Source organism: Etheostoma spectabile, unplaced genomic scaffold, assembly GCF_008692095.1.
Source record: "Etheostoma spectabile isolate EspeVRDwgs_2016 unplaced genomic scaffold, UIUC_Espe_1.0 scaffold498, whole genome shotgun sequence".
NCBI lineage: Eukaryota > Metazoa > Chordata > Actinopteri > Perciformes > Percidae > Etheostoma > Etheostoma spectabile.
Genome location: NW_022605619.1, coordinates 72,598 through 100,055, shown reverse-complemented (window position 1 = coordinate 100,055; position 27,458 = coordinate 72,598). Strand labels below are relative to the sequence as shown.

The following is a 27,458-nucleotide window of genomic DNA, read 5'->3' as shown; positions in this document are numbered from 1 at the left end:
GTTTTCTGGCTTGCAGGTTTAAAAGGCTTTCTGTTTTATTTATTCAATGCATGCAAGTGTGTGAATCCCAAAACAAAATGGAGGGATGAAAGTAAATTGCCGGGTAGAAGGCTTGAACTCCTATGATTATCAATTGTAAGAAAGGTCAAACTTGTGTGATTCCAGCTTGTTAAATGTGAATATGTTCTAGTTTCTTCTCTCCTCTGTGACAACAAACTGAATATCGTTGAGTTGAGGACAAAACAAGACATTTGAGGACATCATCTTGGGCTTTTTGGGAAACACTGATCCGCATTTTTCACCATTTTCTGACATTTTAGAAACCAAACAACTAATCCATTCATCCAGGAAATAATCAACAGATTAACCCACAATAAAAATAATCAATAGTTGCAGCTCCATACAAGGCTCATTTTGCCTCATTTACTGTATGTAATGTACAGGATTGCACAGTGAAGAAATGAGAGCTATGACTGTAAAGAGCTGTTCCAGCTGTTGTAAGGTCTGGCCACACCACAGATGCATTCTGGGATAGAAGAAAAAACGCTCTGGGTTTGCATTTCTTCAAACCAATCACGATCGTCTTGGGCGTCGCTGAGCTCCGGATGCACAGACTGTGGCTCTGCTAAATAGTCATAAACTAAATAAACATATTCTTTTTAAATCTTTACAATCATTCCCCGAAAGAACCAAGTGGGCCAGACCTGTTGCACCATCCAAATAGTCTTCAAAACTTGCCGTTTTCAGCGTGGAGCTTGTTAGCTCGCACGTCGTTTACTGAAGAGAAGGAATTTCGAGAACGGCGACACTCAGAGAGCGGAAGGTGAGAGACGCAGTATAACGCACGGCACGTCAGGCTACATCCTGGATACGTATACTTCCATGGATCCAGACTGTATGAAGGTAAAGCAGAAGAGGGGAGTGTCATGTCCACTCTCTGACCTTGTAGGGGGACAGACGCTGACCAGGGCATATATCAATAAAGCAGGTTTGCATATTTACATTTTACGGTAACCTGACACTAGATCACTGGGGTTTGTTCTCTGGAGGCATCACAATCCTCACAACTCTCCACTTCCCTCTGTTGATCCCTCCACCTACTTTTCATTACAATCTCTCTGTCATTATCTTTTTTTATATTGAATTCTTTTTGTCCCTGTGTCTTGCAGACACAGACCTGGGCCGCTGTCTAGCCACAGACGGACTCTACCTGTATACCACCAACTCCTCTGGGAGAGGACTCAGCAAGCTGGGCTCTGGTCTACACGGGACACTGAGGTAAAGCGACCCTCCTTCTCGTCTGCCTTTGTTTATATCCTCAGCACTTGAAGAATAGCAGGAGAGAAAGAAAGAGAAGGTGAAATATCCCTTATTACTTTACCTTTCCCATGGTGTTGTTTCAGGGACGTTTTTTCAAACCAAGTCCTCTGTAAGGAAGTGGTTCTGTCTGTGAGCCAGGATCAGAAATTCTCACTTCACCACTCCGCTCACATGCTCCAGCCAAAAGTTTATCACCTTTTTTTTTCACTCGCAGAAAAGATGAATGTGCCAGGTTTAGGCCCGTGAGAGAGTTAATTGAATGCTAGAAGTAACAACTTTTCTGTCAGGAAATGACTCAGTTGGACTCATACTACAGCAATAACCTCCATCAATCAGAGCTTTTCTTACCAATGAGGAGCAACAACTACAGTTGTAGACACACAACAGCTGTGAACTGGCAGGCCAACAAAGGCCACCCTTAAATAATGTCATTGTCAGCATTGAATAGGGTAAACAAGAGTTTAATTTCTTTGTAATTTCGTATTTATCTCCCAACCTATTTTCCTATTGTATTGTGTATAAGGACTGATAGGAACAATGATCTGTGATACAGGTCCAGTATTAAGCGTGAACGCTGTCACTGACAGGCACAGACCGGGCTGCGATGTAACCCTATGGGGCAAATGTGCATCCTTAATTTAGTCCACTAAAAGTGTTTTTTTGCCTCTGAGGGGCTCAGAATATTATTCCAAATGTCTGACAACATTATGGAAAGGATCCCTACACAGATAGACCTTTTTAAAAACCTCTTTAGGACCTTTCTGTTTAACCAGAAACAGCTCTGAGGTTGTACTTTAAGCGTGTGTAGAGCAAACATATTTTTACATGTAAATCTGTACTTCGTGTATATTTCAACCAAATTAGAGTTGTGGGGATGTTGGAAAAGTGGAAAGACGACGAAGACTGCTTTACTTTTTTATTTTGTTTACACTTTGAATGAAGGGTGTTTTACCATGCGATAACTACTGTTTATTTACATGGATTAAAACGCAATTTCTAAGAAATCCTTTCCATAATGTTGTCAGACACTTAGAATATTAATCTGAGCCTGGCGATGGTAAAGCAAGATCTTTTGTGAAGGTAAATACAAGCTGGACAGTTGTCCTATTAACTTACATTGCAGTTAAGATGGTTGTTCCATCAGTCACTTAGACACAGGAACATAGGAACATAGGGTCCAGGTTGGAAAAAAACAGTATTTACCCTTTAACATCAGCATAGAATTTAACACAATCAATTGGTAGATGATGTACACAATGTTGTGAAATGTTTGTTTAAAACAAAGAAATGTGTGGTGTCTAAGGAAATGTTAAATTACAGTGTCATTAAAACTCACTAATTACTGGATTTATAGCTGATACTTGAGCGTATACACAACTTTATTTGATTAATAGAAATTTAGTTTGCTGCAGACCGTCACAAGAAGTGCTTTTATTTTGAAGTAGCCTACCTGGAAGTTGTCTGTGTATTCTTGCTAGTTTTTACAGATGAACGAGAGATGCTAGATGCATTTTTTTCAGATCTGCCAGGCCTAAATTGTTCTTTTCTTGTGTGTAAACTGCGAAATAGAGAACAATAAATGTTCTCAGTAAAAGACGAGCGTTTTCGGTCGTCATTCAAAGCCATTCCAGTACAAACGTGATGTTATTTTGCATCAAATCTAAGTGTCAAGTCTCACCTGGGTTTTCTCTCACAAAGCTCCACCTTTAAGTATTAAATGAGTACACAATACAGAACATGTAAAACGATGCGGTGTGTGTGTGTGTGTGTGTGTGTTGTGCAGGGGTTTTGTGTATTGTCGAAATGAAGAGTTGGAGCCAGGCTGGGTGGTGGTCTGCAGCGGCCGCCTCCTCCACCGTCCCTCCTCCTTTGATGCCAAACCCCATCAGCTGTGCCAGGTCATCGACCCCTTCACCCTCCAGGTACGGCACACGCTCAGTCCGCTGGTCCCAGAACTGGGTTTGCAGTCAAGAGCGCAGGATAAAAAAGTTCAAATGAAAGAAAAGTACAAAAATGCTTCCCGTAAAGAAAACATACAGTCACAGGTTTTAAATTTGATGTTGAATTATTCAGTATCTTTAACATAGTCTTAATACATTTCATTTTCAACATGTCTCACATAACTGCTTAGTTGTCCTTTTAATGCAGTTTTAGATTAGATTAGATTCAACTTCATTGTCATTGCACAAGGAAGTACAACCAGTACAACAAAATGCAGTTTGACATTAACCAGTAGCGCAATCCTTAAAGGGGCTTTTTCTTTATAGCAGTACTTAAAAAAGACATAAAACGCAGAACGCATTAGGATCATGTTAGTCCGTTATCAACGTGCATTAGTAGAGACGGTGCATAGAGTTCTGAGCAGTCAGACAGTCCATAGTTCATATAATAGTAGAGACAGAATGCAGTATGATCATATTTAGTGCTTCATCTCTCATGCAACAAATAGTTAGTTAGTTAGTTAGTTAGTTAGTTAGTACGTGTAAACTGATGGTGGTGGAAACAAAGCACAAATGATGCATGTTTTAGAAAAACGTTGAAGAGACAAACATGTAAAAAACAAACAAAAAAAACAGCAGAATAAGTGACTAAAGTGTAAAAATTGTACATTTTCTATTTTGACTCGGAAGGACAACACAAGATAGGTCTTAATCTTTTTTTCTTTTAAAACACACATGAAACCAGCTGCTATATAAAAGCTAAGTTCAGTGAATCCAAACCGCTTTTAGTTGAAATGCCGAGGCCGCCGTACCGAGGCTCACGCTGACCGTGCCGTTCCAGGTGTGCCAGATCGTGCCCATGCCGGTGCACCACTTCCCTGTTGGCAGCAGCATGACCACGCTGCACCTGTGCTCCGATGGAACCTACCTGTACTGGGTCTGGTCCCCGGCCAGCCTCAACGAGAAGACACAGAAGGGACACTCTGTCTTCATGGATGTCTTTCACCTGTCTGTGAGTGCTGTACTCTATTGGGGCTGGGCAAGATATCAATATTGAGATATGAGACTAGATATCGTCTTAAATTTGGGATATTGTGATATGAACGTACAGTGGGGAGAGCAAATATTTCATACACTGCTGATTTTGCCGGTTTTCCTACTTACAAAGCCTGTAGAGGTCTGTAATTGTGCAAACCTGGTCCAGAACTACAGGAAACGAATGACTTCTGTAATTGCAAACAAAAGTTTCTGTACCAAATATTAAATTCTGCTTTTCTGATGTATCAAATACTTAAGCCATGCAATAAAATGCAGATTCATTATTTAAAAATCATGCAATGGGATTTTCTGGATTTTGGTTTTAGACTCCGTCTCTCACAGTTGAAGTGAACCTATGACAAAAAAGACGTAGGAAAACCTGCAAAATCAGCAGTGCATCACATGCATTACAGTGAAGTGATGTCATTTACTGAACTTACCAGACTGTTTTAGCTCTTCTATCATTTTACCCACGGAGACATTATGTCAACATTGCTGATGATTATTTATCTAAGAGTGAAGATATTTTGTTAAAGCGCCAATTGTCACCCCTAGATTATCGATATTGAGCTATTAGGTCAAGAACGTAGTTCCGCATCCATTTCAATTCTTTCATTGGCACGACGTTTCAGAAATTGCGTATGAAAGGCCTTTTTTACGTCTGAAACTAAAGCCCAGCCGGCCATGAGAGGAATCATGACTACAACACATTTCATTGGAAATGTCAAAAAGGCAAAGGTACAAGACTGTGTACAGAAAGTATTAAAGACTTAAGTGGTTACAGCCTTCTCCAGCCGTTCAGGGGTACAGTCAAGCGTCTGTTAGACCATTTAGAGACGTCGCTGTTGTGCTTGGGATTGTGGGTAGTGTAGTTTTGCTTCATAAGATCGTGAATGAAACCTGTTTTTCCCAAAAAATCAAAGTTGATTGCATGTGAACTTCTAGCTTTTACAGGAGCAGAACCTTCATTTCAATAACCTCGTAGCAAAGAGCCAGTCTGCCTCGGATGGTTTTTACATTATGGTTTTTAATCAATATCCTTATGGAGGAAATCAATGGGATTTAACCCCTGAGCTCTATATACAGCGGTTTGAGTTTGTTGATGTCTTTGTTCCATCTCTGTTTGTTTTTTTCTCCCCCTGTGGCCATGGTGCAGACACAGACAGGCCTATGTGTTGCAGACATCTTGCAGGAGAGAGTTATTCTAACTCGCAAAGAAGGTGAGTCCTCAAAGTGCTTGAATGAGCTTCTCTTGAGTCGAATGTCCCGCTTCCGGGCGTCCCACTCGGCCACGCTGGCTGCTCTCACGGGCTCGGCCATCACCAACACCGTCAAAGAGGAACAGTCTGGTGAGTCATCAGCACGTCTTGTAGTCATCCAAAAATGATACATGCTTTAACCCTCCCGCTGTCCTCGGGTCAAATTTGACCCCTTTAAAAAATGTCTACAGAATATCTGAAATATGAGTTTCTTTTTAACCAAATTACCAGTAAAACGGTTGGATTCCTTACAACGCTCTTTAAAATCCAATAAATTACTTTCACTGAATGTTGGGTGTACCAATTGAAATGGTTTCAAATCAGCGTCCACTCAACATACGTACCTTTGATCTTAACTATTAGTCAAAATAATTCTTAATTTCTGCTTTATTAGCTTGAATATTAGGTAAAATTCTAGACAAATGAGGGTTACTGACCATGGATTCCAAAAAGTAGTAAAAGTAGTGTTAGTAAGTTGGTGTTAGTGGAAAAAAATAAAAATAATAATGCGTTGAAAGTGTCAAATGTCAAAATTAAAAAACAAAACAAAACAGTGTTCTATTTTTTTAATTGGGTTAATGTGCCTTTCCTGGTGGATGTTATTGTTGTTCAGCATACGTTTGTGTGTGACTCTTTTCTAGTGGTCAACACCAGCTGTGGCCTCCCTCTGAAGACGCTGAGGAAGACCCCGATGTACGTGTGTGGGACCTACCTGGTGATGCTGGTGTCCCCCCCGGGGGTGTCGGGGAGCTCCGCCACGCGCTCCCTGTTCGGAGGAACCAGCAGCCTCTCCTCTCTCAAAAGTAAGAGCAGACACATGTTACTCCTCCACTGAGTTGATCTTTGTTGTCATTACGTCAGTTATGCTGCTGAGGGATTATTTATTTCACACTTGTCATCATTGTATATTTAAACACTATTTCATGAGGTACAATGATCGTATACAGGCCGCATTAAATGGGGAACCCCAAATAATCTACTAAAAGCTTTTCATAAGGGGCCCGAAAACAATAAACATGCAACAAATAACATACCAACCAAAAACTCAATTTACCATGGACAAAATAAAGACATTTGCAAAAAACAAAACAACAGATAAACGATCTAAGCACAAGTTGTAGCACTTACAGAATAATCAACAATATGAAGAAAGCAGTTTTTCCCTGAGACGTTTCTTGAAGACGGAGACAGAATGCGACAATTTCAAGTCCCCTCCAAACTATAATAAATGTTCTGATCACAGCTTCCTATCCTCCAGACTCAAGATAAACTCTTTGTGTTGTACAGATCCTTGCAAACATATAGCACATGACTATAATCATTTTAATTACTGGTCATTTTAATGTTTTTTTAGTGAAACTGAGAATAACGATACAAACTTATCATCGTGAATAATCTCACAATCACAATATCAGTCAAAAATAATCGCAATTAGCTATTTCCTTCATGTGGTTCAGCCCTACTCTACGTTGTACCTTACTTGCACTGGTAGCTCCGGTAACACAAAGTGTAATATTTGTGATTTTAATAATCAATGAAAAGTTTTATAAAGAAGGTAACACCCGATGCTTTGTGCTATATAACACTGTCAGTAATTGGCTTATTTGCTACTTTAACTTTACAACTTTTGCTCAGTTCTAGCCTCCAGCCTTGTGTTCAGCCTGGCGGACGGTCAGTTCAGCAGCCGGGCGGACCTCATCGACGCCCCGGGCAGTTCTCTGGGCCGGGGGGCGCAGGTGGCGGGGCTAGGTGAGCTCAGCTTCCCCCCCCCCCGATAGTTCCACAGCAATGCACCACCAGTGTAAGTGACATACAGCGTGTCTGTGTAATGTTTGGCTTCACAGGAGCGTGCTACGATGCACTAAACAACTTGATCTGGACCTGCTCCAGCGACTACATCGACCAGTGGTGCAACCCCGGGAACCAGGCCTTTCACCACGTGTGCCATAGGCTCGGTGTCAGCCACGTCATCAAGGAACCCAAAGGTAGGACCGCCAGGCCCAGGTTTCAACAGATTCGACTTTTCAGTTTCATTTGAGCTTAGAGTGGGTTTGTTAGTTTGAGTTACTTTCAGAGGGTCCGTTACTTTGAGTTTTTATGTAGTTCCAGTTGGGCCGGCTCGATTCTGGGAAAATTATCAATGAAGATTTTTATTTTTATTTTATTTTTTTGTTGCTTAGACCTTGTGTTGTCTTCCCGTCAACCATGGAAAAACAAAAACATTTTTATTTTCAACATTATTGTCGCTTTTCCCCTCATTTTTGTCACTTTTTCAATGTTGTGGGTGCTTTTTTTTTAGTTTTTTTCCAAATTGTTTTGGTACTTTTAATGTTGACATTTTCAGCGCTTATTTCGACAGCCCATTGTTTAAGACAAGAAAAAAATTAACTGAAAATGGGTCAATTTGACCCAAGGAAAAACATGTGGGTTAACCCTCGTGTTGTCTTCCAGTCAAAATTGAAAATCAACCCTTTTTTTTTTTTTTAAGCTTTTAATCAACGTTTTTATCACTTTTGACGCTTTTTTTTCAATGGTTGTCACTTTGTTTGACTTTTAACACTACGTAACACTAACTTATTAACTTTAGTTTTACAGTTATTTTTTTTAATTTATGGTCAATAAACCTCATTTATAGGAAATTATACCTAATGTTTGAGTTAGAAAAGCAGAAATTAGGAATTATTGAGACTAAAATTAAAGGAATGGATGTTGATGATAATCACAGACTGGAATATGTCAACTTTTACTCAACACTATTTCAACAACACTTCACTTTGTTTTACAATGCTATAAAATATAATAAGACCCAAAATTAATGAAAGTAGAGATTTGTACTTGGCAAAGAGCGTTGGAATCAATCATGTTATTTTGGGGAATTAAAAAGAACATTGATATAGGACAACATGAGGACAACATGAGGACAACATGAGGACAACATGAGGACAACATGAGGGCAACATGAGGGTTAAGAAAAAAATCTAAGTTATTTGAAAATTAAATCGTGAACAGGGTGAATCGAGATCACGATTTTATAACGATAAATCGTGCAGGCCAAGTTCCCGTTTACTTAAAATTTCTGTAACTGCGTATTTTTATTTTCATTTGAGTGTGATTTTTTTTGCCTAAATGGCCCTGCGACAGACGCTCTTCGTGTCAGGTCTGACGTCTGTCCGTCTCCGACGCGTGTCTCTCCACAGAGGAAACGGTTGCCACCGGCGACGTGATCAACCAGCTGCTCCATCACGTCGGCGCCATGTGCATCCATCAGCTCAACCTGCTGGCGGCCAGCAGCAACAGCCTGCCGCTGGGGGCGCTGCTGGGGAAACAGCACCCCATCGAGGCCCGCCACTTCAGCAGCATCTGTGACATCATGGAGAAGGCCATGGTCCACGGAGACACCTGCATCATACGCTGCATCCTGGTGGTCTTCCAGGTCGGTTGCTGTATTTTAGTAATCATTCAATTTTATCTGTTTTTTATTTTTTTTAAACCCAATGCTCTTATTTTGTTTTCACAATATTTCATATTGATTGTTCTGGATGTTTGAGTTTTCTGTGCAGCACTTTGGTAACTTTGTGTTTTGTAAAATGTTCTATAGAAACCAAGTGGATTGGATTGGATTGGTTGCAGGTGCAGCTGGGTACAGTTTTGCAGAAAATGAAAATTGTTTGTGTGTTTTTTGAGTATTTTTTAGGGGCTGGGCAGCTCTGCTGGTTTGGCTTGCACACATTCAGGGAAAACCATGCCCTATATATCGCGACATCATAGCAATAACAAGTCTTTGGATATCCGTCCTAACTTCCGTCTTTCAGGCTTTTTGATAATTTACCTTTTTGCACTAGTTTGAAATCTGAAACCCTGGTTCGAAATGTGAAGCCATAGATTGTTTCTGACCTGGCAGTTAGCTCCACAAGTTAATGAAGCCAAGTCCAAGTCTAGTCTAAGTCTAAGCGAGACTTGGCCTTGATGTCTGAGGGTTGTGAGTTTGAATCCCGGTTGATACACAACAAACATGCTAATGCCTTCAAGAAACGTTGCCGTTTGGATTTAAAGACTAAAGGTTTCAAGATTCAGTGATAACTGTGTTTGTCATTTGTCTTCTTCTTCTTCCAGCCCAGGTAATAACGTTGTTTTGTGTCTGTGCCGTCCAGGTGGTGTTTAGGTTTTTCAACCCTCAGTCGGAGCAGAACAGGGAGAGTGTGCGTCGCTCGGGCCTTCTCCTGTGGCAGCTCCTCATGGCTCCAGTGGACCAGATCGGAGCAGAGATCCAGAAGGAGGTGTGCCTGGCCATCAGGTACGTCAGGAGCTCCGCATGCAGGAGACATGTGGGGGTTTCTGTTTAATCGGTGATCATAATGATTCTTTGTTTGTCTTCTGTCTCTCTGCAGCTCAGGCTTGAATACGTTGTATCAGGGGGAGGCTGAACTCAAGAAACTGCTGAAACTGGTTTTAACTGAAGGTGACTATGACACTAATAGATATCGATACAGCGTAGTATTGCGATATTTAGAGTATCAATACTGTATCAATACACAGGCACCAAGTATCACTTTTTTAATATATGTATATGTATTATGTGTCAGTTTGTCCCATTTTGGAACAAATAAAATTGAAGTGAGATGAACAAACAGAGAAATGTTTTTTTATCTTTAACATGAGGGTGCTTTTACTGTTTTGCGGTGAATATATCTAATAATAATCTGTAATTGTGTGCGTCACTCGAAGGTGAAAGGAACAGCGGCCTGTCTCATCTCCGGGATGTCATCCTCACTAACCTGGCAGACCAGCTGCAGAAGAACAGGTTTGGGAGTGAAGAAGATGACCACTACAGGTAAGGGGCTTTCCTGGAACTACAGGGTATAATAGATAACAATAATAATTTCCACTGGCCGTTGATAACCGCACAGCACAACGTCATAAAAACACAACATGTTGGAGATTCTTTATTAGGATAACCCCTTGAGATGTGACATCTCGTTTTCGAGGGGGTCCTTAAAGGCAAAAAAAAGGCACTAGTACATTTACAATCAGACAAAACAGTTAACAAAACATGAGGGAACTTGAGGCAAGGCAAGGCAGCTTTATCTGTAGAGCACATTTCAGCAACAGGGAAATTCAAAGAGCTTCACACAAAATCAGTTAAACAGATAAAACACAAGTATAAACAGTTAAAAATCATAAGCATTAAAAACCAGTAAAACACATGAATAGACAGTTAAAAACAAAATAGAAACATTAGGACACATAAAACGCAAGACTAAAAGTTACAGTGCAGCATAAGAAATTTAAAGAAATGAGCAGTCATTTAAAGAAAGGCAGCGTCAAAAAGAAAGGTCTTCAGCCTTATTTAAAGAACTGAGAGTAGCCGGATCTACAGGTTTCTGGGAGTTTATTCAGAATATGAGGAGCATAGAAACTGAAAGCTCTTCACCCCTGTTTAGTTCTGACTCTGGGGACAGAAAGTAGACCTGTCCCAGATGACCTGAGAGGTCTGGGGGGGTCATAGTGTAGTAGCAGATCAGAAATGTATTTTGGACCTAAACCGTTAGGGATTTATAAACTACAAGAGTACTTTGAAATCAATTCTTTGAGACACAGGAAGCCAGTGTAAAGACTTCAGAACTGGAGTGATGATCCAGTCTCTTGCTCTTAGTGAGGACTGATGATGTGATCCAGTCTCTTGGTCTTAGTGAGGACTCGAGCAGCAGGGTTCTGAATCAGCTGTAGCTGTCTGATTGATTTTTTAGGGAGACCTGTAAAGACCTGTTACAGTAGTCAAGTTTACTGAAATGAAAGCATGGACAAGTTTTTCCAAATCCTGTTGACACTAAGTCCTTTAACCCTTGATATATTCTTTAGGTGATAGTAGGCTGACTTTGTTATTGTCTTAATGTGGCTGTTAAAGTTCAGTTCTGATCCATGACTACACCAAGATTTCTGGCTTGTGTCTGTTTGTTTAAAAATTGTTGTTTGAGCTGAGTGCAGACTTTTAATCGTTCCTCTTTTTTTCCAAAACAACTACCTCAGTTTTTCCTTCTTAATTTCAGAAAGTTCTGGCACATCCAGTCGTTAATTTGTTCGATGCACTTAGTCATTTTTTGTATTGGCTTAGTCCCCTGGCGATAGTTATGTAAATTTTTGTGTCGTCCGCATAACTATGGTAACTATTTTGTTTTTCTCCATAATCTGAGCCAGTGGACATGTAGATGTTAAACAGAAGCCCCAGAATGGAGCCTTGCGGAACTCCGCACCGTCAATTTGTACGCTCAGAGCATAATTACCTATTGACACAAAGTATCCCTTTTCTTTAGGTAGGATTCAACCAGTTTAGTACTAAGCAGCAAAGTCCACCCATTTTTCCAATCGGTCTAGTAATATGTCATGGTAACCGTGTCAATGCAGCACGAATCAAGTAATACTAAGATTGAAATTTTGCCATTATCTGTGTTAGGTGGATGTCATTAAAGACTTGACAAGAGCCGTTTCAGTGCTGTGGTGTGGTCGGAAACCCGACTGAAAGTATCAAAACGTTGCTTCTAGTGACAAGAAATGGTTGAGTTGTTGAAAGACTACTTTTCAATGATTTTACTTAAAAACGGAAGGTTTGATATTGGCCTATAGTTGCTCATTAGTGACTTGTCTAGGTTGTTCTTTTTTAAAAGTGGCTTGATTACTGCAGTTTTCAGGGCCTTTGGAAAGATTCCTGAAAGAAGAGATGTGTTCACAATCTGTAGAAGATCAGAAGTCAAACAATTGGAAACATTTTTGAAAAGTCCCGTTGGTAGAATATCAAGGCAACAGGTCGAGGTTTTCAGATGTTGTATAATGTCCTCCAGGTTTGTATGGTTGATCGTGTAAAATTCTGTCATATTGGAACTAGTTTTGCTTGAACAACACAACACATATCCTGAACTTGATATGGAGGCACTGACTGTTTGTCTAATCTTCTGAATTTTGTCTTTGAAGAAGGATGCAAAGTCATTGCAGGCCTTGGTAGATAAAAGTTCAGATGCTACTGGTCCTGGAGGGTTTGTTAACCTATCAACAGTAGCAAACAACGCACGTGAATTATTATTGTTTCTAGAGATAATATCAGAGAAGAAGGACCTTCTTGCATTCCTCAGTTCCAAATTATAAATGCGAAGTCTCTCTTTATAGGTGTTATAATGGACCAGGAGATTTGTTTTTCGCCACCTTTGTTCAGCTTTCCTACACTCTCTTTTTCCTGTTCTCACCAGTAGGACATTTCTCCATGGAGATCTTTTCTTACCAGAGACAACTTTGACCTTAGTGGGAGCAATGGCATCAATAACATTTGTAATTTTACAGTTGACATTAAAATAAAAATAAACACACATCAGTGACATACACACATACTGACAAACAAAAACAAAAGCTCTCCATCCCACAGGGGGTCCTCACAGTTACCCCAGGGGGTCCTCACAGTTACCGCAGGGGGTCCTCACATTTACGGCTGATAATGTATACTTTATTAATTACAATTTACAGACTATGTTCTTAATCTGTTTTTGTACCCTGCTCCGTCCCTCTCTCAGATACGGGGTCCCTGCTCCGTCCCTCTCTCAGATACGGGGTCCCTGCTCCGTCCCTCTCTCGGATACGGGGTCCCTGCTCCGTCCCTCTCTCAGATACGGGGTCCCTGCTCCGTCCATCTCTCGGATACGGGGTCCCTGCTCCGTCCATCTCTCAGATACGGGGTCCCTGCTGATTTAAACCACACAGGGGACAGATTGTTTTCTGTGAGTTAGTGACAGAAGTCTCTCTCTTACAGATTGAGTGATGAGCTGCTGCACTGTATCCTGAAGACTGTGGTCCGGGAATCCTGCCTCGTCATCACCAAATGTCAGACGGTTGCCCGGGACGACTTCCAGAAGCTGCTCTCCACCGTGCCAGTATGACTCTTCAGTAACGACACATGTGTTGACTTACAGCCAGGGTTCAAAATTAGCACCATCCACCGGCCTAATGCTGGTAAAAATATGCAAGTAGCTGGTATGTTTGATTTACTCACCAGCCAGAAGAATCAGCAATGTCCATCTACTGAGTGGCTGGTGAAATCTGAATATTTGAACCCTGTTTTAGAGCTGGAACAATTCCCAATTTTACTGTACATTTAATTGTCTCAGAAAATTTCAAAAACATAAATTTATTACCTATTATATATACCGATGGATGGATAGATACATAGATAGAAGGATAGATGCATATGTAGAAGGATGGATAGATATGTAAAGGGGATGGATGGATGGATGGATGGCTATAGAAGAATGGCTATATAGATGGATAAATAGATGGATGGATGGATGGATAGATGGATAGATGGATGGATAGATATTTAAGCCGTTGCTCTATCCACCCGCAGTCCTTGCTGTTCCCAGAACGGGCCAATCCCACTGTCTTACTTCTAAATTCTCTATAATAATTTATAATTTATAATTCTCGTTTATTGATTCCTTATGGGGAAATTACAATGTACACTGTTGTTATTACACACTACACACAGGCCTGAAATACACACCCAGGTCCTGCAGGATGGATGGATAGATGGACGTATAGAGTATAGCAGGCGTTCTCCAAAATAAATAATAACAAAAAACATTTAATCAACTCACTTTTTGCCTTTTAAGCGACACACATTCAAGTTGAGTTCTCTGTTTTCTTGCTCAACTTTGGGAGCCATTTGGATACCGGTATTTTGTACCTTTTTTTTTTTTTTTAAGTCATTTTTTTTGCCTTTTAACTTTTTTGTAAAACATTTTCTGCATGTATTCAACATTACTAACAATTAATTCAATCAATAGGCATTTTTTATAACACAAAGTGGATACTTGGTCTGGATTTACTTATAACTGGGTCCGGAGTTTAACAACTAACAATAGAAATAACAAAAATATATAGTCCGGCCAATAATCACTTATATAATTACAATTTGACAACAATTAAACAACTCCCAGCCCTACACCTTAAGACGTTAGCTAATCCTAGCAATTCATAGCGGTTAAACAAAGAAATCACGTTTCCGTAAACATATTGCCAGTTGGAGAATGATGTAATAATTGTTCCGGGCCGACCCTGTGTACCTGACCCGCCGGTGTAACGTCGCGCTGGTCTTCCCTCTCTGCAGGTGGTCTCGCCCAGTCTGCGCTACCTCATGGCGGTTCAGAACCACCTGCTCAGCAACACCGTTCTCATCCGCCCGGATGACAACGACGACAGCGACAGCTCCCTACAGGGGGAAACAATGAAGGTACAGGTAAACATCCCCTTTAAGTTCCCCTACGTCTGTGTGTGTCTGTCTGTGTGTGTGTGTGTGTGTGTGTGTGTGTGAGTAACGGGAGATGAATGTATTTTTTATGCCGCTGCATAGTAATTTGGGCTCGTTGCAGTGTTATTGAAGCGTTGTTATGGAACCCACTGCAGTTTAAGCCCCGCCCTTTAAGCATTCACGCGCTACGATTGGCCAGAGGTCCATGCTCACAAACCAAGTGGGATTCATAATAACGCTTCTTTTGAACTGTGCGATAGACATTGCCTGCATATATTTTGCTTATTTTTCCTCATTGTGATGTCATTTCTTGGAGTACCTTCAAATGCTTCATGTCCCTAAAATCAGTTCAACCCACAAGCTGAATGGTTATGTCAGTCAGTTAGCCATCATAATTAGTAAAAGGGTTGAAATAGGGTTGTTAATAAAATAAATAAAATAGAAAATCTGACATCTTTTCATAAAATATTTCTAAATAAACAATTTTTTTTTTATTTTGTAAATGTAGGAACATGAAGAAAATATTTCTCAAAACTCCAGAACTTATTTGATCTATGGACATTATTTAGTTTTTGAGATATGCTCACTTTAATAAGCAAAGTGTCAATGCGTTTCGATAGTTTCATCTGCAACAGAAACGCCAGGTGTCATGTAACGTGATGACGTCATGTAACGTGATGACATCAGGTGATTTCACACAATTAGGCATTGGAAAATATCTGGACAGACATCTGGAAAATATATTGCATTTATTGAACTCAAAAATCAGCAAAACATTTAAACAAATCAACAGTGAAATATCCCTCATACTTAAAAAAACAAACCATTAAGAACACAAGACAAAATAAGAGTTTACTTGCAGAACATGATGTGCCAAATAAGAGTTTTTCTTTGTTTTTGAGATCGTTAGGAGTCGAAATTGTAATTACGATAAAAATGTTGATTAATTGCCCAGCCCTCGGGCGCGTGGTTTCTTCCTCCTTCGATATAAATGATATAAACAATATAAAAGATGGAAGTGCAACAGTCTGGTGTAAATGCACAGCCCAGATTGGGCCAATATCGTATATATGTAGACTTAAAGGTGCTGTAGGGAGGATTGTGAAGATCCAAGACTTAGCCGCACCCCACAAGGGAGAGCTGTGCACGAGAGAGTGCGTGTAAAAGGCGGGAAACTAATCTGCAGAAACCTAACTCTCTTATTGGGGGGAGGGGGAGGGGAGGAATGCGTGTGCATGAGCAGTGATTGACACGCGTTAAACACCCCCCACCCTAACCCTGATTGGTGCATCTGAACAGGGAGCTGTGTTTCTTTTGCAAATCGCACTACAGGCTGTAGGTGGCGCCAGAGGAGTCGGATGTTGTTGTTGTTGTTTTTTTGTTTTTTTTATTACCTGCTTCATGTAGTTCTTCTCGAACTGCACCTTTTAAAAGCTGTGTTTATAACTTCCATATTACATGAAAGAGATGATGATGATGATTCCAAATCATGAAATCAGTGTTACGAAAGTTTGGGAATATTGTGTGTGTTTGTGGTCCCTAGGAGCTGCAGTGCAGCATCCTCTCCCTGGCAACCAAGATCTTGGTGGGATGTGATGAAGTGCTGGAGACGCTGCAGCAGGTGACCACCGCGCTCATTAACAGCGACATCGCCGACAGAGAAACCAGGTAAACGTTTAACGGCATCTTTCATTCAAATGTACGGCACCTTTTCATGGTATGGGGAAATAACCCTTTGTTCAGCCTGGATAGAGCGGCTTAATTAACCCTCCTGGTCCTCGGGTCTAATTTAACCCATTTTCAAATAACATCACAAATTTGTGTTTCTTTTAATCAAATTGTCAAAAAAAAGCAAAATACGTGGCTGGTTTTGTTCAGAAGTAAAATTAAAACAGGGAGACAACACAAGGGTTAAGACAATTTTATCAAAATCTCAATAGGATCAATCATATATAAACATTTATATAAACTTGCATGAATAACAAATCAGGCCAGCAACATAAGTGGCTCCCCCAAACAGAGCTAGACTATCTGTCCAATCTGAGGACTATGGTTACCTGGTCCTCAGGTCTCTGCAGGGTAAATCCAGACAGCTAGCTAGACTATCTGTCCAATTGGAGTTGTCTGTTGCACGACTAAAACTACTTTTAAACGTTGCTTCCTGAGGCTATTTTCCGCAGCCTAGCGTTGCCCAAGACAATGGTGATTGGTTTAAAGGAACGCCAATGAACCAGAAAAAGCTTTTCTCCCATCCCAGAATGCTGTGTGGACTAGCCAGACCTTCCTCCACAGCGCTGTGCAGGAAGGTCTGGCTAGGCAAGACCATAAACACCTGGACATTAATTGTATTTTTGTGTTTTTTTGTTCAGGTTGAAAGGTCTGGAACAGGTAACGAAGGCCACCATGCTGGGGCACCTGCTGCCCGTGTTGCTGACCTCTCTGATGCACCCCAACCTGCAGACCCTCACGCTCGCAGACGCCCTCATGCCTCAGCTGGTGCAGCTGGTCCTCTACACCAGTCAGGTTAGAGTCTTGCCGGTCCAAAAGGCAATTCTTGCATTTAAAAAAACAAACATGTTTTTCCTTTTATTGGTTTAAAAACTATTTATTAAATGAACATTATGGAGAGACTAACATTTTCTGTAATATAAATCAGATAAATGTAAGGGTATAGGTCAGCTACATTAGCCCATGGAGACCTGAGCTGCTTTAATCATCTCGCTAAATTAATATTTTACTGAACTACTGAAGAGAACGTAATGTGTAGTAGATTATCATAAATACATGAGTATGTGACGCCTGTTGTTCAGATTTTTATAGTTGATCAAGGTGAAGTTAAAGGGAGAACAACAGATACAAGGAAAGCTTTTTTGTGACATGGCTTGATGCAGTTTTCTGAGTGATATTGTATTATTATGTACTCATAGTGAATCTACATGGGAAGAATTGTATGTACTTTAATTGTCTTTTGAATCGTTAACTGTGTCTGAACTTCCTGATTTAAAACCAAAGTGGTGAAGTTGTAATGTGCTGCCGTTAACAGTGTTGGAGGCAATACATATTTTGTCTACTTGGTTCAGGCTAAATGAACACACTTTTTTTCCTTGAGTAGAAAAAGCGTTCATCGTTAATGTTTTTATTTCCACTCTCTGATTTTCTAGACTGCACTGCTACTAAAGACTCAGTCTCCCCTTTTTACTGAAGAACCCCCACCTATAGGGGGCTCTTCAGAGACGGGGGCGAAGGCATGCGCTGCTGATGACAAGTACGTTTTCTGGAGGTCCACTATAAGAATGTTCTAAATATGTTAATTCATCACAGGCCTTTGTACATCTTGTAACTAAATGTAAGGATAATGTCTGTTTGAGTATAAGTGATTAACAACTTTAATCCAGAAGAAAAGAAGAATTAATTCGCTAAGAACCCCTTTGATTATATATTGCATCACTTTGCTGCATTTGAAATAATAAAATCAGATTTTATTATGATTATAGGTGAGCATCTTTTGACTTAAGTGTAAGTGTCTTGTGACTTTGTCTGCCATGAGCTCCGTTGTCTAAAAGCGGTCGGATTGTTTTGTATCCTTTACATTAGAATCCTTGACGAACGTGAGGAGCCTGGTTTCCTGACTGGGCTGAAGATCCCCGCCCCGTGGGCTGCTGGGAAGACCGTGGATACGGTGCACCCTGTGAGGGACAATTATAAGTTCAAGGAGACGGTGCACATCCCAGGAGCCCGCTGCCTGTACCTACGCTTTGATTCTCGCTGCTCCTCCCAGTACGACTACGACAAGGTACAGACTGTCGCAGACACTGACGCTTACCCACTGCTAGCACCGGCTCGGCCGCGGTGCCCTGTCCTCTTTCTTCTATTGTAGATTTAGTACCCACAAGCGTGGCTGGTCGTCATAGCGACGCCGTAGTAAACTGCCGTGACCTAACGCGACACACACATACAGAACGTGGAAGGTGTGTTTGGTTCTCGCCGTGTGGCTAAACTATGCAGTGATTAGTGATGATTGTCTCAGACCAATACCTGTTAACAGGTACCATGGACTTACCATGGACCATAACGAAAAACCCCAAAAGGAGAGTAGATTAGATACCATGTTATGGAAAACCTCCCAAACTGTGAGCGAAAGGCCTTTAGTTAGAGCTGGGGCAACAGCAAGAAGGTTCCGGGTTCAAATCCAGGTCGTTCCGGGCCTTTCTGTGTGAAGTTGCCGTGTTCTCCCCGTGTTTCTGTGGGTTTCCCCCGGGTACTCCGGTTTCTTCCCACCATAAAGACATGCATGCTGGGTAACTAGGACTACAGTTGAAAATGAGCGGACTGGCTAACACTGGAACATTTACAAAAATGCTGATTAATGTGCATTGTCCTAATCAAATAAAAAAAACTACTAACCTCATCATATTTTGACCAAATATGTTGATATTGCAGTGATATTGTGGGACTGACTGCTGGTGCTTTCACAAAATATTAACACAATGAGAGCTATGATTAATAATCACCAATAATGTGGATACAATGACTAAGCAGGTAAATAAAAGAACCGCTAGTAAGTAGAGCTGCACAATATAAGGAAAATACGCCATATGCAATAACATTGAATAACGCAATAACGATAAAACTTGAGATAAAGAAACAGATATTAAAGTGTACTTAGTTTGCTGCTTTGAGTATTCTGCTAAAACAAATGTGTTGTTGAACTTAAAACAAATTAAATAACTGAACATTGAATTGAATATAAAAGGCACAACTTAAAAAAAAAAGAGAAGAATACAGTTACATTATAAACTGCACTTTCTCGCTGATATTTTCTTTACACTAACAAAAAATATCTCTGAGTGTCTTTTGCGATATGTTGCAGCATTTCACAATGGGGTTATTTTGCCAGTTAATATCACAGTGACGCTAAATAAACAATATATTTTGCAGCTAGTAAATCACTTTACTGTACTGCAGCATTTTAAAGCCAGGAAAAGACTCTTGTGTCTTGTCACAATATTACGATATCTAAAATTTAAGACGAAGTCTAGCCTCATATATCAACATATTGTCTTCATCGCTTGTTGCTCTTACACACATTGTGTGCTATTTCTCAGGCATTGCAAAGCACTGGTTGGAGATACTTGGCACTAAATGTTTCCTCTGATGTTTCAGCTCGTTATCTACGCCGGCCCCAACACCAACAGTCGCAAAGTAACCGAGTATGGAGGGAACACTCTGGGATATGGCAGTCGCAGCGTCTTGGGGACAGGCTGGCCCAAAGACCTTGTCAAGGTAAAAGAAGCACACACAGTGTTTTTCCAGCATAAAGACATTTTTGGCGCCCCTGAAAAGGATTTTTGCCAGCGCTAAAAGAAAATCACAAGCGCAAAAACGTCTTTGATGCCCAGCAGTCAGCTCCCCTCCCCTCCTTCATATATATGGCATCAGTTATAAATTAAAAGTGTCATAACCGGTTGAGAATTCATTGTAGTCCCTGTAATAAGTTGTCTACCTCCGTGTCCTTTTTCAGTTGGAATGTTGTGTTTGCCTTCACAAATACAAAGACCTTTCCACCAACAAATGGTTTAAAAATGTCTCAGAATGCAAGAAATGGAAGTATTTGACACTCAAGAAACCCTGAACACATGATGCACAAACAAGCTTGAAAAGCTCAATTTCTTTCTGTCCTATTTCAGGTTGAAGGAGACACTGTGACGTTTTCCTTTGAGATGAGGAGTGGACGTGAACACAACACCCCTGATAAAGCCATGTGGGGGTTCTCCTGCACTGTCAGAGCTCAGGTAACAAGTGGAAGCACTGGCAAATCCCAAACGTCTGTATCTACTAGGAGTGTCACGATTTTGTTTTTATATCGAATTCAATTGAATCAATTGAAATGAGCTTTTGATTTCAAACTAAAATCAAGAGCAGGATCTGCGATATCCCCCCAGGATTTATTTCTGGTTGCGTACAGCTAAAGACACAGGGTAACGTTAACTTAGCGGCTGGTAGCATGCAACTAAAGACACAGGGTAACGTTAGCTTACCGGCTGGTGGGATGCAGCTAAAAACACAGGGTAACGTTATCTTAACGACTGGTGGCATGCAGCTAAAAACACAGGGTAACGTTAGCTTACCGGCTGGTGGTATGCAGCTAAAAACACAGGGTAACGTTATCTTAACGACTGGTGGCATGCAGCTAAAAACACAGGGTAACGTTATCTTAACGACTGGTGGCATGCAGCTAAAAACACAGGGTAACGTTATCTTAACGGCTGGTGAGATGCAGCTAAAAACACAGGGTAACGTTATCTTATTGGCTGGTGAGATGCAGCTAAAAACACAGGGTAACGTTAGCTTACCGGCTGGTGGCATGCAGCTAAAGACACAGGGTAACATTAGCTTAGGGGCTTAGCACTTTTCCAAATGCCATGGCCACTGACAGAGTGAAAGATAACTGAGAGACAACAGAACTGGAAAGTCCTCCTGGTTCCCTGAAGGCACCGTTTGAAAACATCTAGCCTTCCCTGAGAGTGAGCCTTTGGGCTCCAACGGGACTCTGAGAAAGTTAAACTGTTGTTGTAGTAGAAAGAACACTTCTGTTATCTCACAGCTGTTATTGTGGCATTGTTGTCCCCTTTAAAAATAGTTACATTGAGAATTGAATTGAATCGCGCCCTTGAAACGGAAAGTCAGATCAAATAAATTGTGACATTTCAGGGTTCATACGTTTTGAAAAACCTGCAACACTTATGGAATTTAAAAAAAATGCAAATTCCAGGCCTGGAAAGGTTTTGGAAAAATAAAAAGACCAAGAAAGTTTTGGAAAAGTCATGGCATTTTTTTTTTACACAGCATAATAATATGTGTTAATAATGAAACACATTTTTTTTTAATAGAAAACGTATTTCACGTCATCTTAAATTTCTATGTTATATTTGGGGCGCAATATTAAAAATTCCACTTTGAACTTCATACATTGTCATTCATTTCATTGTTAAACCTCTGAGGATGAAGTTTAAAACAGATTTTTATTCTTATTGTATAATGTCGACTGAGATTTTCAGGAATACATAGTCGTGGAAATTTGCCAAAAAGAATGGGTTAAAATTTGTCTGAACCCTGGTATTTTCTTGTTGTATAATCATACTGGCGGTCAGTGTAGAACATGAACTCTTATTATTATTATTATTATTATTATTATTATTAAGATGGTTTTTGTTTCCAGGAGTCATCGGAGGATGTCTCTGGAGGCCTCCCGTTCCTGGCAGACCTCGCCCTCGGTCTGTCCGTGCTGGCGTGCTCGATGCTCCGCATTCTCTACAACGGACCGGAGGTGGCGCGGGAGGAGGAAGCCTGCCACGACCTGCTCTGCTCAAAGCTGCTGCAGAGGTGACATATTAACCCGTTTGTGCCGGATGCTTCGCGCCAACACGTTACATCCACCGCCGGTTGCTGCGTTGCGCAACTCTGACCCTCTGGCCGGCTGCTGCGTGGCGCAGCATTTTGAATTCGTCGGTCTTTTCATGACGCGTGCAGCAGAGAACGCACTGTCATTGGTTCAAATACACATGAGGCGGGTCTTGTGGGCTACTTTAAGCCATGTGACCACCAAAATGTACTGTGGTTTGCTGAAAATCACGTCAATCAACCACACATACATGTGCGTTTGTTTATGAATCTTTGAGAGACGAACGAGAAAACGGCTACGACGGAGGAGGATTTAGACAGCGAGGGCAGTGACATTGAGTTGGAAGATAGTGAGGAGTTAGGGAGGGAGGATGTGGTAGATGATGATGATGATGAAGAAGTGCTGGATGATCCTTTACGCCACGCAGCAGCCGGTAGGAGGCTCAGAGTTGCGCAACGCAGTAACCGGCGGATGATGTAATGTTTTGGCGCGAAGCATCCGGCACAAATGGGTTAAAAATGTCTCCCAGTGATATCGATTGCCCCTGTGATTAAATATAGTACAATGTAAGAATTGGTGCAGATTCCTTAGTGGCACAAACCTAAAAATAGCAAATGAGACCAACATGCAATTAATATTACAGCCAATCAGCTTTCTTGTTATTGGCTCTCTTTCAGATTGTTCCAAAGACATAAAACGGATTTTATTTTTCAGCTTTGGGGAAGTGCAAGTGGAACAATACTTAGGCTTGAAAAGAAATTGCATTTAGGGCTCAGTTGATGTTGTGATCAAGGTCTTAAGTTTCATTTATAATGCTCTGATAAAAGGTCTTTAGAAGTCTTGAATTTGACGTGGCGTAACCTGCAGAAACTCTGCTGCTGGCAGACAGGTGACGGCCTTTGTTTCTCCTGCAGGTGTCAGTGGCAGGTGGAGGCCAACGGTGCGATCTCTCCTGCCCTCACGCCCAGCCCTTCACCTCTGCCGCTCACCATCGAGGAGGACCGGGAGTTCACCTACCCCTCCGACGTGCTCATCCCGCCCCCGGGCCTCATGCCGGGGACCTACTTTGACTTGCCTCGAATCCGCCTCCCTCCAGGCATCATGGGAAGGCTGCGAGAGGTGTCTGGAAGGGCTCGGCCGCAATTCCGCCCTAGCATCAAGTAAGTAAGGTTGTTTTCACACCTAAAATCCAGACCGGGGTCCGAACCAACGTTGGTGTTTAAGGTGTTTAACCGGTGTTTAAGTACATTGTCTAGTCTACATTTGATCCCGTTCTTTTTGGTTCCACATAGTGATTTTGCTAGCTCACTAGAGACTCACTAAGAACTTCCCTCATACTTAAAAAAACAAACTCCATTAAGAACACAAGACAAAATATGAGTTTACTTGCAAAACATAATGTGGAAAATAAGTTTTTCTTTGTTTTTCAGATCGTTAGGAGCCAGAATTGTAATTACGATTAAAATTGTTGATCAATTGCACAGCCCTCGGGCGCGTGGTTTCTTCCTCCTTCGATAATAACGATATAAACGATGGAAGTGCAACAGTCTGATGTAAATGTACAGCCCAGAATGGGCCAATACCGTATATATGTAGACTTAAAGGTACTGTAGGAAGGATTGTGAAGACCCAGGACCCAAGACCCCCCACAAGGCGTGTTGTTATTTTTTTCATTTTTTGGCGGGTTTTCCGTTTGAATGAAAATGAATGAGCAGCTCCTGATTGAGTTATTATGGGATTACTACCAGCAGCAACAACGTTTTTCTGACCAAGTGAAATTAAATATCGAATCTCCTCCTCTCCCCACGTGCTGTACTTCCACGACTCATTTTCTTTCTTTCTAGTTCTAGCCTGGGTATTTTTCCCGGCTTTTTTCTTCTTGTTCTATGGTACGTAGTTACCTTCCTGTAATCAGTCCGAACCATCCAAAAAGTGTGAGACCACCTCTTTTGATAGGAGTGGGGGGAAAAATCCATACATCATCGTATCGCGATATTTTCTGTGGCGATACTGTATCGACACCCAGAAGCCAAGTATCGAGCTTTTATTATATATGTGTTGGTCATTTTGACTGATTGGAAATCCCGTTTTGCAGCATTAAAATGTAAAGTGAGATGAACAAACTTACTGATAACGTTAGTCTTTTCATCTAAGCATAACGTTTTTATTTTTATTTCCCTTTTTATGCGATGTCTGTCTGTCTCTCTCTCTCTATTTATCTATTATCTATCTTTGACTGTTTTTCCTTCTCAGGGACGTGATCAGGCCCGATGTTATGGAGGAGGTCATAGTTTCCTGTGTTATTAAACACCTGAGCCTGATGGACGCCCTGCAGTCGCTCGTCAACTACCAGTACCGCGAGGACCACGCCGAGGAGTACGACCTGGTCTGTAAGATCATGGTGGAGACCTTCAAGAAGATCAACTCCATGGAGCGCCAGCTGCAGGTGAGCGTCTGCTGCACAGGAAGGGTTTTGGTATTGTTTCTTGGATTATCGGACGATATTTTGGTATCAGCATTTGTAATGGCCCATTAAAAAAAAATAAAAATAATATTCATTCATCAGAATCGTCCATAATGACCAATAAATGATTCTGATAAATGAATATCTACAAAATACAAATGGTCTGTCCACCAGAGGACGCTCTACAACGTCCCTGTTAGTGATGGCGTTGCATCAGCCTCTGTCCACAGAGGACGGCTCTACAACGTCCCTGTTGTGATGGGTTGCATATTCTGTCCACCAAGGACGCTCTACAACGTCCCTGTTAGTGATGGCGTTGCATAGTCTGTCCACCAGAGGACGCTCTACAACGTCCCTGTTAGTGATGCGTTGCATAGTCGGTCCACCAGAGGACGCCTACAACGTCCCGTTAGTGATGGCGTGCATAGTTCTGTCCACCAGAGGCGCTCTACAACGTCCCTGTTAGTGATGGTGTACTGTCTTTCCACCAGAGGACGCTCTACACGTCCGCTGTTAGTGATGGTGTTACATAGTCTGTCCACCAGAGGACGCTCTACAACGTCCCTGTTGGTAACACAGATTTTTTTTTTTTGAAGGCACATTGTGCACATTCGTTATTTTGATTATCTTAATTAGGGTCAATCAAGAAAGTTATACTTTGTTAGTAAAGTAACTTTGCAAAGTTATATTTATTTTATTTTTATATATATAGCTTTCTCTCTTTCACTCACTGTCTGTCAGCTGCTTACAATGTTTGCCTTCTCCTAAAATATTAAGAATACAAAAGCAAAACACCCATGACGTCATAAATGGGGTGTTGCTCCTTTATTTCTGAGACAGAAGTGTTGCAGAGTTTCACTCACGTTCGGCCCAACAGACCGTTAGTTTACCATGTTCGGTGCGTTTCACAGAGCGCAGCGTGAACGTTGACATGCAACTTTACGGTTGAATCGCACACTCTCCTTAACTACAGGTGTGAAAATGCCCTCATATTAAAACCCACAGAAAAGGTCATCACTTACAATAAGGCTGAGGCTGAACAGATCTGAGTTCAGATTAGAAACCGAGTCTTACTTTGTGTCTAATTCTCCCTGTGTTGCTCTCAGAGTGTCGCAGAACTGGAGCAGAAGTGGCAGAATGAGGTGGACGAGGCCCAGCAGGGAAAGCTGGAGAACAACACTCCTTTCTTTCACGACTACCACTTCTTTGAGGTACCCCGCTCCACACACACACCACCCACATTTCCCTCTATATCAGGGGTGTCAAACCCATTTTCATGAAAATACCATCAAAGGCCAGATGTGTATTGTTTGTAATGCTTTTATTCAGGAAATCCAAATATCTTTGGCCGTTTGTCACATTTTTTGTAATTTTTGTTGCTTTCTCCGCCCCTTTTTTATACTTTTTTGCAGTTTTGTTGACGTAAAGCCCTACATAGCCCTCATGTTGTCCTTGGGTCAAATTGACCCGTTTTCCTTTCAAACTACCCAATTGTAAGTCCCCAAAATAACATGATTGATTCCACCCAACGCTCTTTGCCAATTACACATCTCTACTTTCATTAATTTTGAGTCATCTTATTCAATTTTTATAGCATTTGAAAACAAATTGAAGTGTTTTTGAAATAGTATTGAGTAAAAGTTGACATATTCCAGTCTGTGATTATCATCAACATCCATTCCTTTAATTTTAGTCTCAATAATTCCTAATTTCTGCTTTTCTAACTCAAACATTAGGTATACATACAACATCAATGTAATCTCAATTGTTTCAAATGGAGATAAAGACAATATTTGTTAATAGATTATGACGTAAAATGTTATTTCAGAATTGGTTTTAAAACACCAAATAAGTCCCGGGTCAGTTTGACCCCGAAGTGAAGACAACACCAGGGTTAAACAAAAACATTTAAATGCTACATTTCAAATGTTCATAATTTACCACTTCATTCATTCATTATGAGAATGATTATTATGAATGTCAAAGCAATCAGTAATTCATTGTTCTCTTGATGTACCAGAACAAGATTAAGGAGCTGGAGCTGCTCTGCTCCCTGAAGGAGGTCCCGCTCGATTTCAGCGATCTGGAAAACGTCGTCCTTGGATTGAGGCGAGTATTTTCCAGACGATTCAAGCTCTCGGAGCAGATGTGATGGGTCCGTTCGTGCTGTAACGTTACGTCTCTGCACCTACAGGGAGAAGTTCTTCCAGGAGGTAAACACCACGCACCTCAGAAGTAGCACCACGCTGGCCAAGACTAAAGCCCTGGTGAAGAGTCTGATGAACCGCACGGAGCTGCTGCTCCACGTCACCATCGCTCCGCACTACAGAAGCCTGACCACCACGCCGGCTGGCACACCAGGGGCCGGTACTCAACTTCTTTTAATGTGGCCTCAGATTAGGGCTGGGCATTGAGCTTTAAAACCTTTTTATAGGCACCAACGATTTGCCTTCAAGGGATCGAGTAATTCAAAAATGCCATTCGTCATTCAGTAGATACAGTGGCTTGAGGAAGGTTTACACACCCAGGCTAAAGTTGATTTAAAAAAGAGGAATAAAAAAAAACATCTTTTGGAAATTGATCTTAATGACTTAATTAAAAAAAATCAGGAAAATCCAACTTTTAAGGACACCAATTTTTTTTGTGAATGAATAATGTATCATAAATAAATAAATGTTCTTCCTTAAAACCCGGGGAATTTAATTGATACAGCATCATATCGCGATATTTTCAGTAGCAATACACAGAC

At 41.1% G+C, this 27,458-nt stretch overlaps 1 protein-coding gene across 1 annotated transcript in view; it reads left to right on the top strand.

Moving 5' to 3' along the window:
* LOC116686800 (probable E3 ubiquitin-protein ligase HECTD4) overlaps positions 1 to 27,458 on the top strand; it is a 108,276-nt gene that overhangs the window by 12,202 nt on the left and 68,616 nt on the right. Inside the window, 25 exon segments of the mRNA XM_032511852.1 lie at positions 1,170 to 1,278; positions 3,104 to 3,242; positions 4,102 to 4,272; positions 5,455 to 5,647; positions 6,199 to 6,360; positions 7,193 to 7,306; positions 7,402 to 7,542; positions 8,755 to 8,990; positions 9,709 to 9,851; positions 9,946 to 10,016; positions 10,283 to 10,388; positions 13,350 to 13,470; positions 14,703 to 14,831; positions 16,387 to 16,511; positions 17,213 to 17,366; positions 18,005 to 18,108; positions 18,438 to 18,636; positions 20,007 to 20,126; positions 20,531 to 20,635; positions 22,063 to 22,226; positions 23,160 to 23,405; positions 24,499 to 24,691; positions 25,816 to 25,920; positions 26,730 to 26,818; positions 26,904 to 27,076. Coding sequence (XP_032367743.1) covers positions 1,170 to 1,278; positions 3,104 to 3,242; positions 4,102 to 4,272; positions 5,455 to 5,647; positions 6,199 to 6,360; positions 7,193 to 7,306; positions 7,402 to 7,542; positions 8,755 to 8,990; positions 9,709 to 9,851; positions 9,946 to 10,016; positions 10,283 to 10,388; positions 13,350 to 13,470; positions 14,703 to 14,831; positions 16,387 to 16,511; positions 17,213 to 17,366; positions 18,005 to 18,108; positions 18,438 to 18,636; positions 20,007 to 20,126; positions 20,531 to 20,635; positions 22,063 to 22,226; positions 23,160 to 23,405; positions 24,499 to 24,691; positions 25,816 to 25,920; positions 26,730 to 26,818; positions 26,904 to 27,076 — 3,612 coding nt within the window.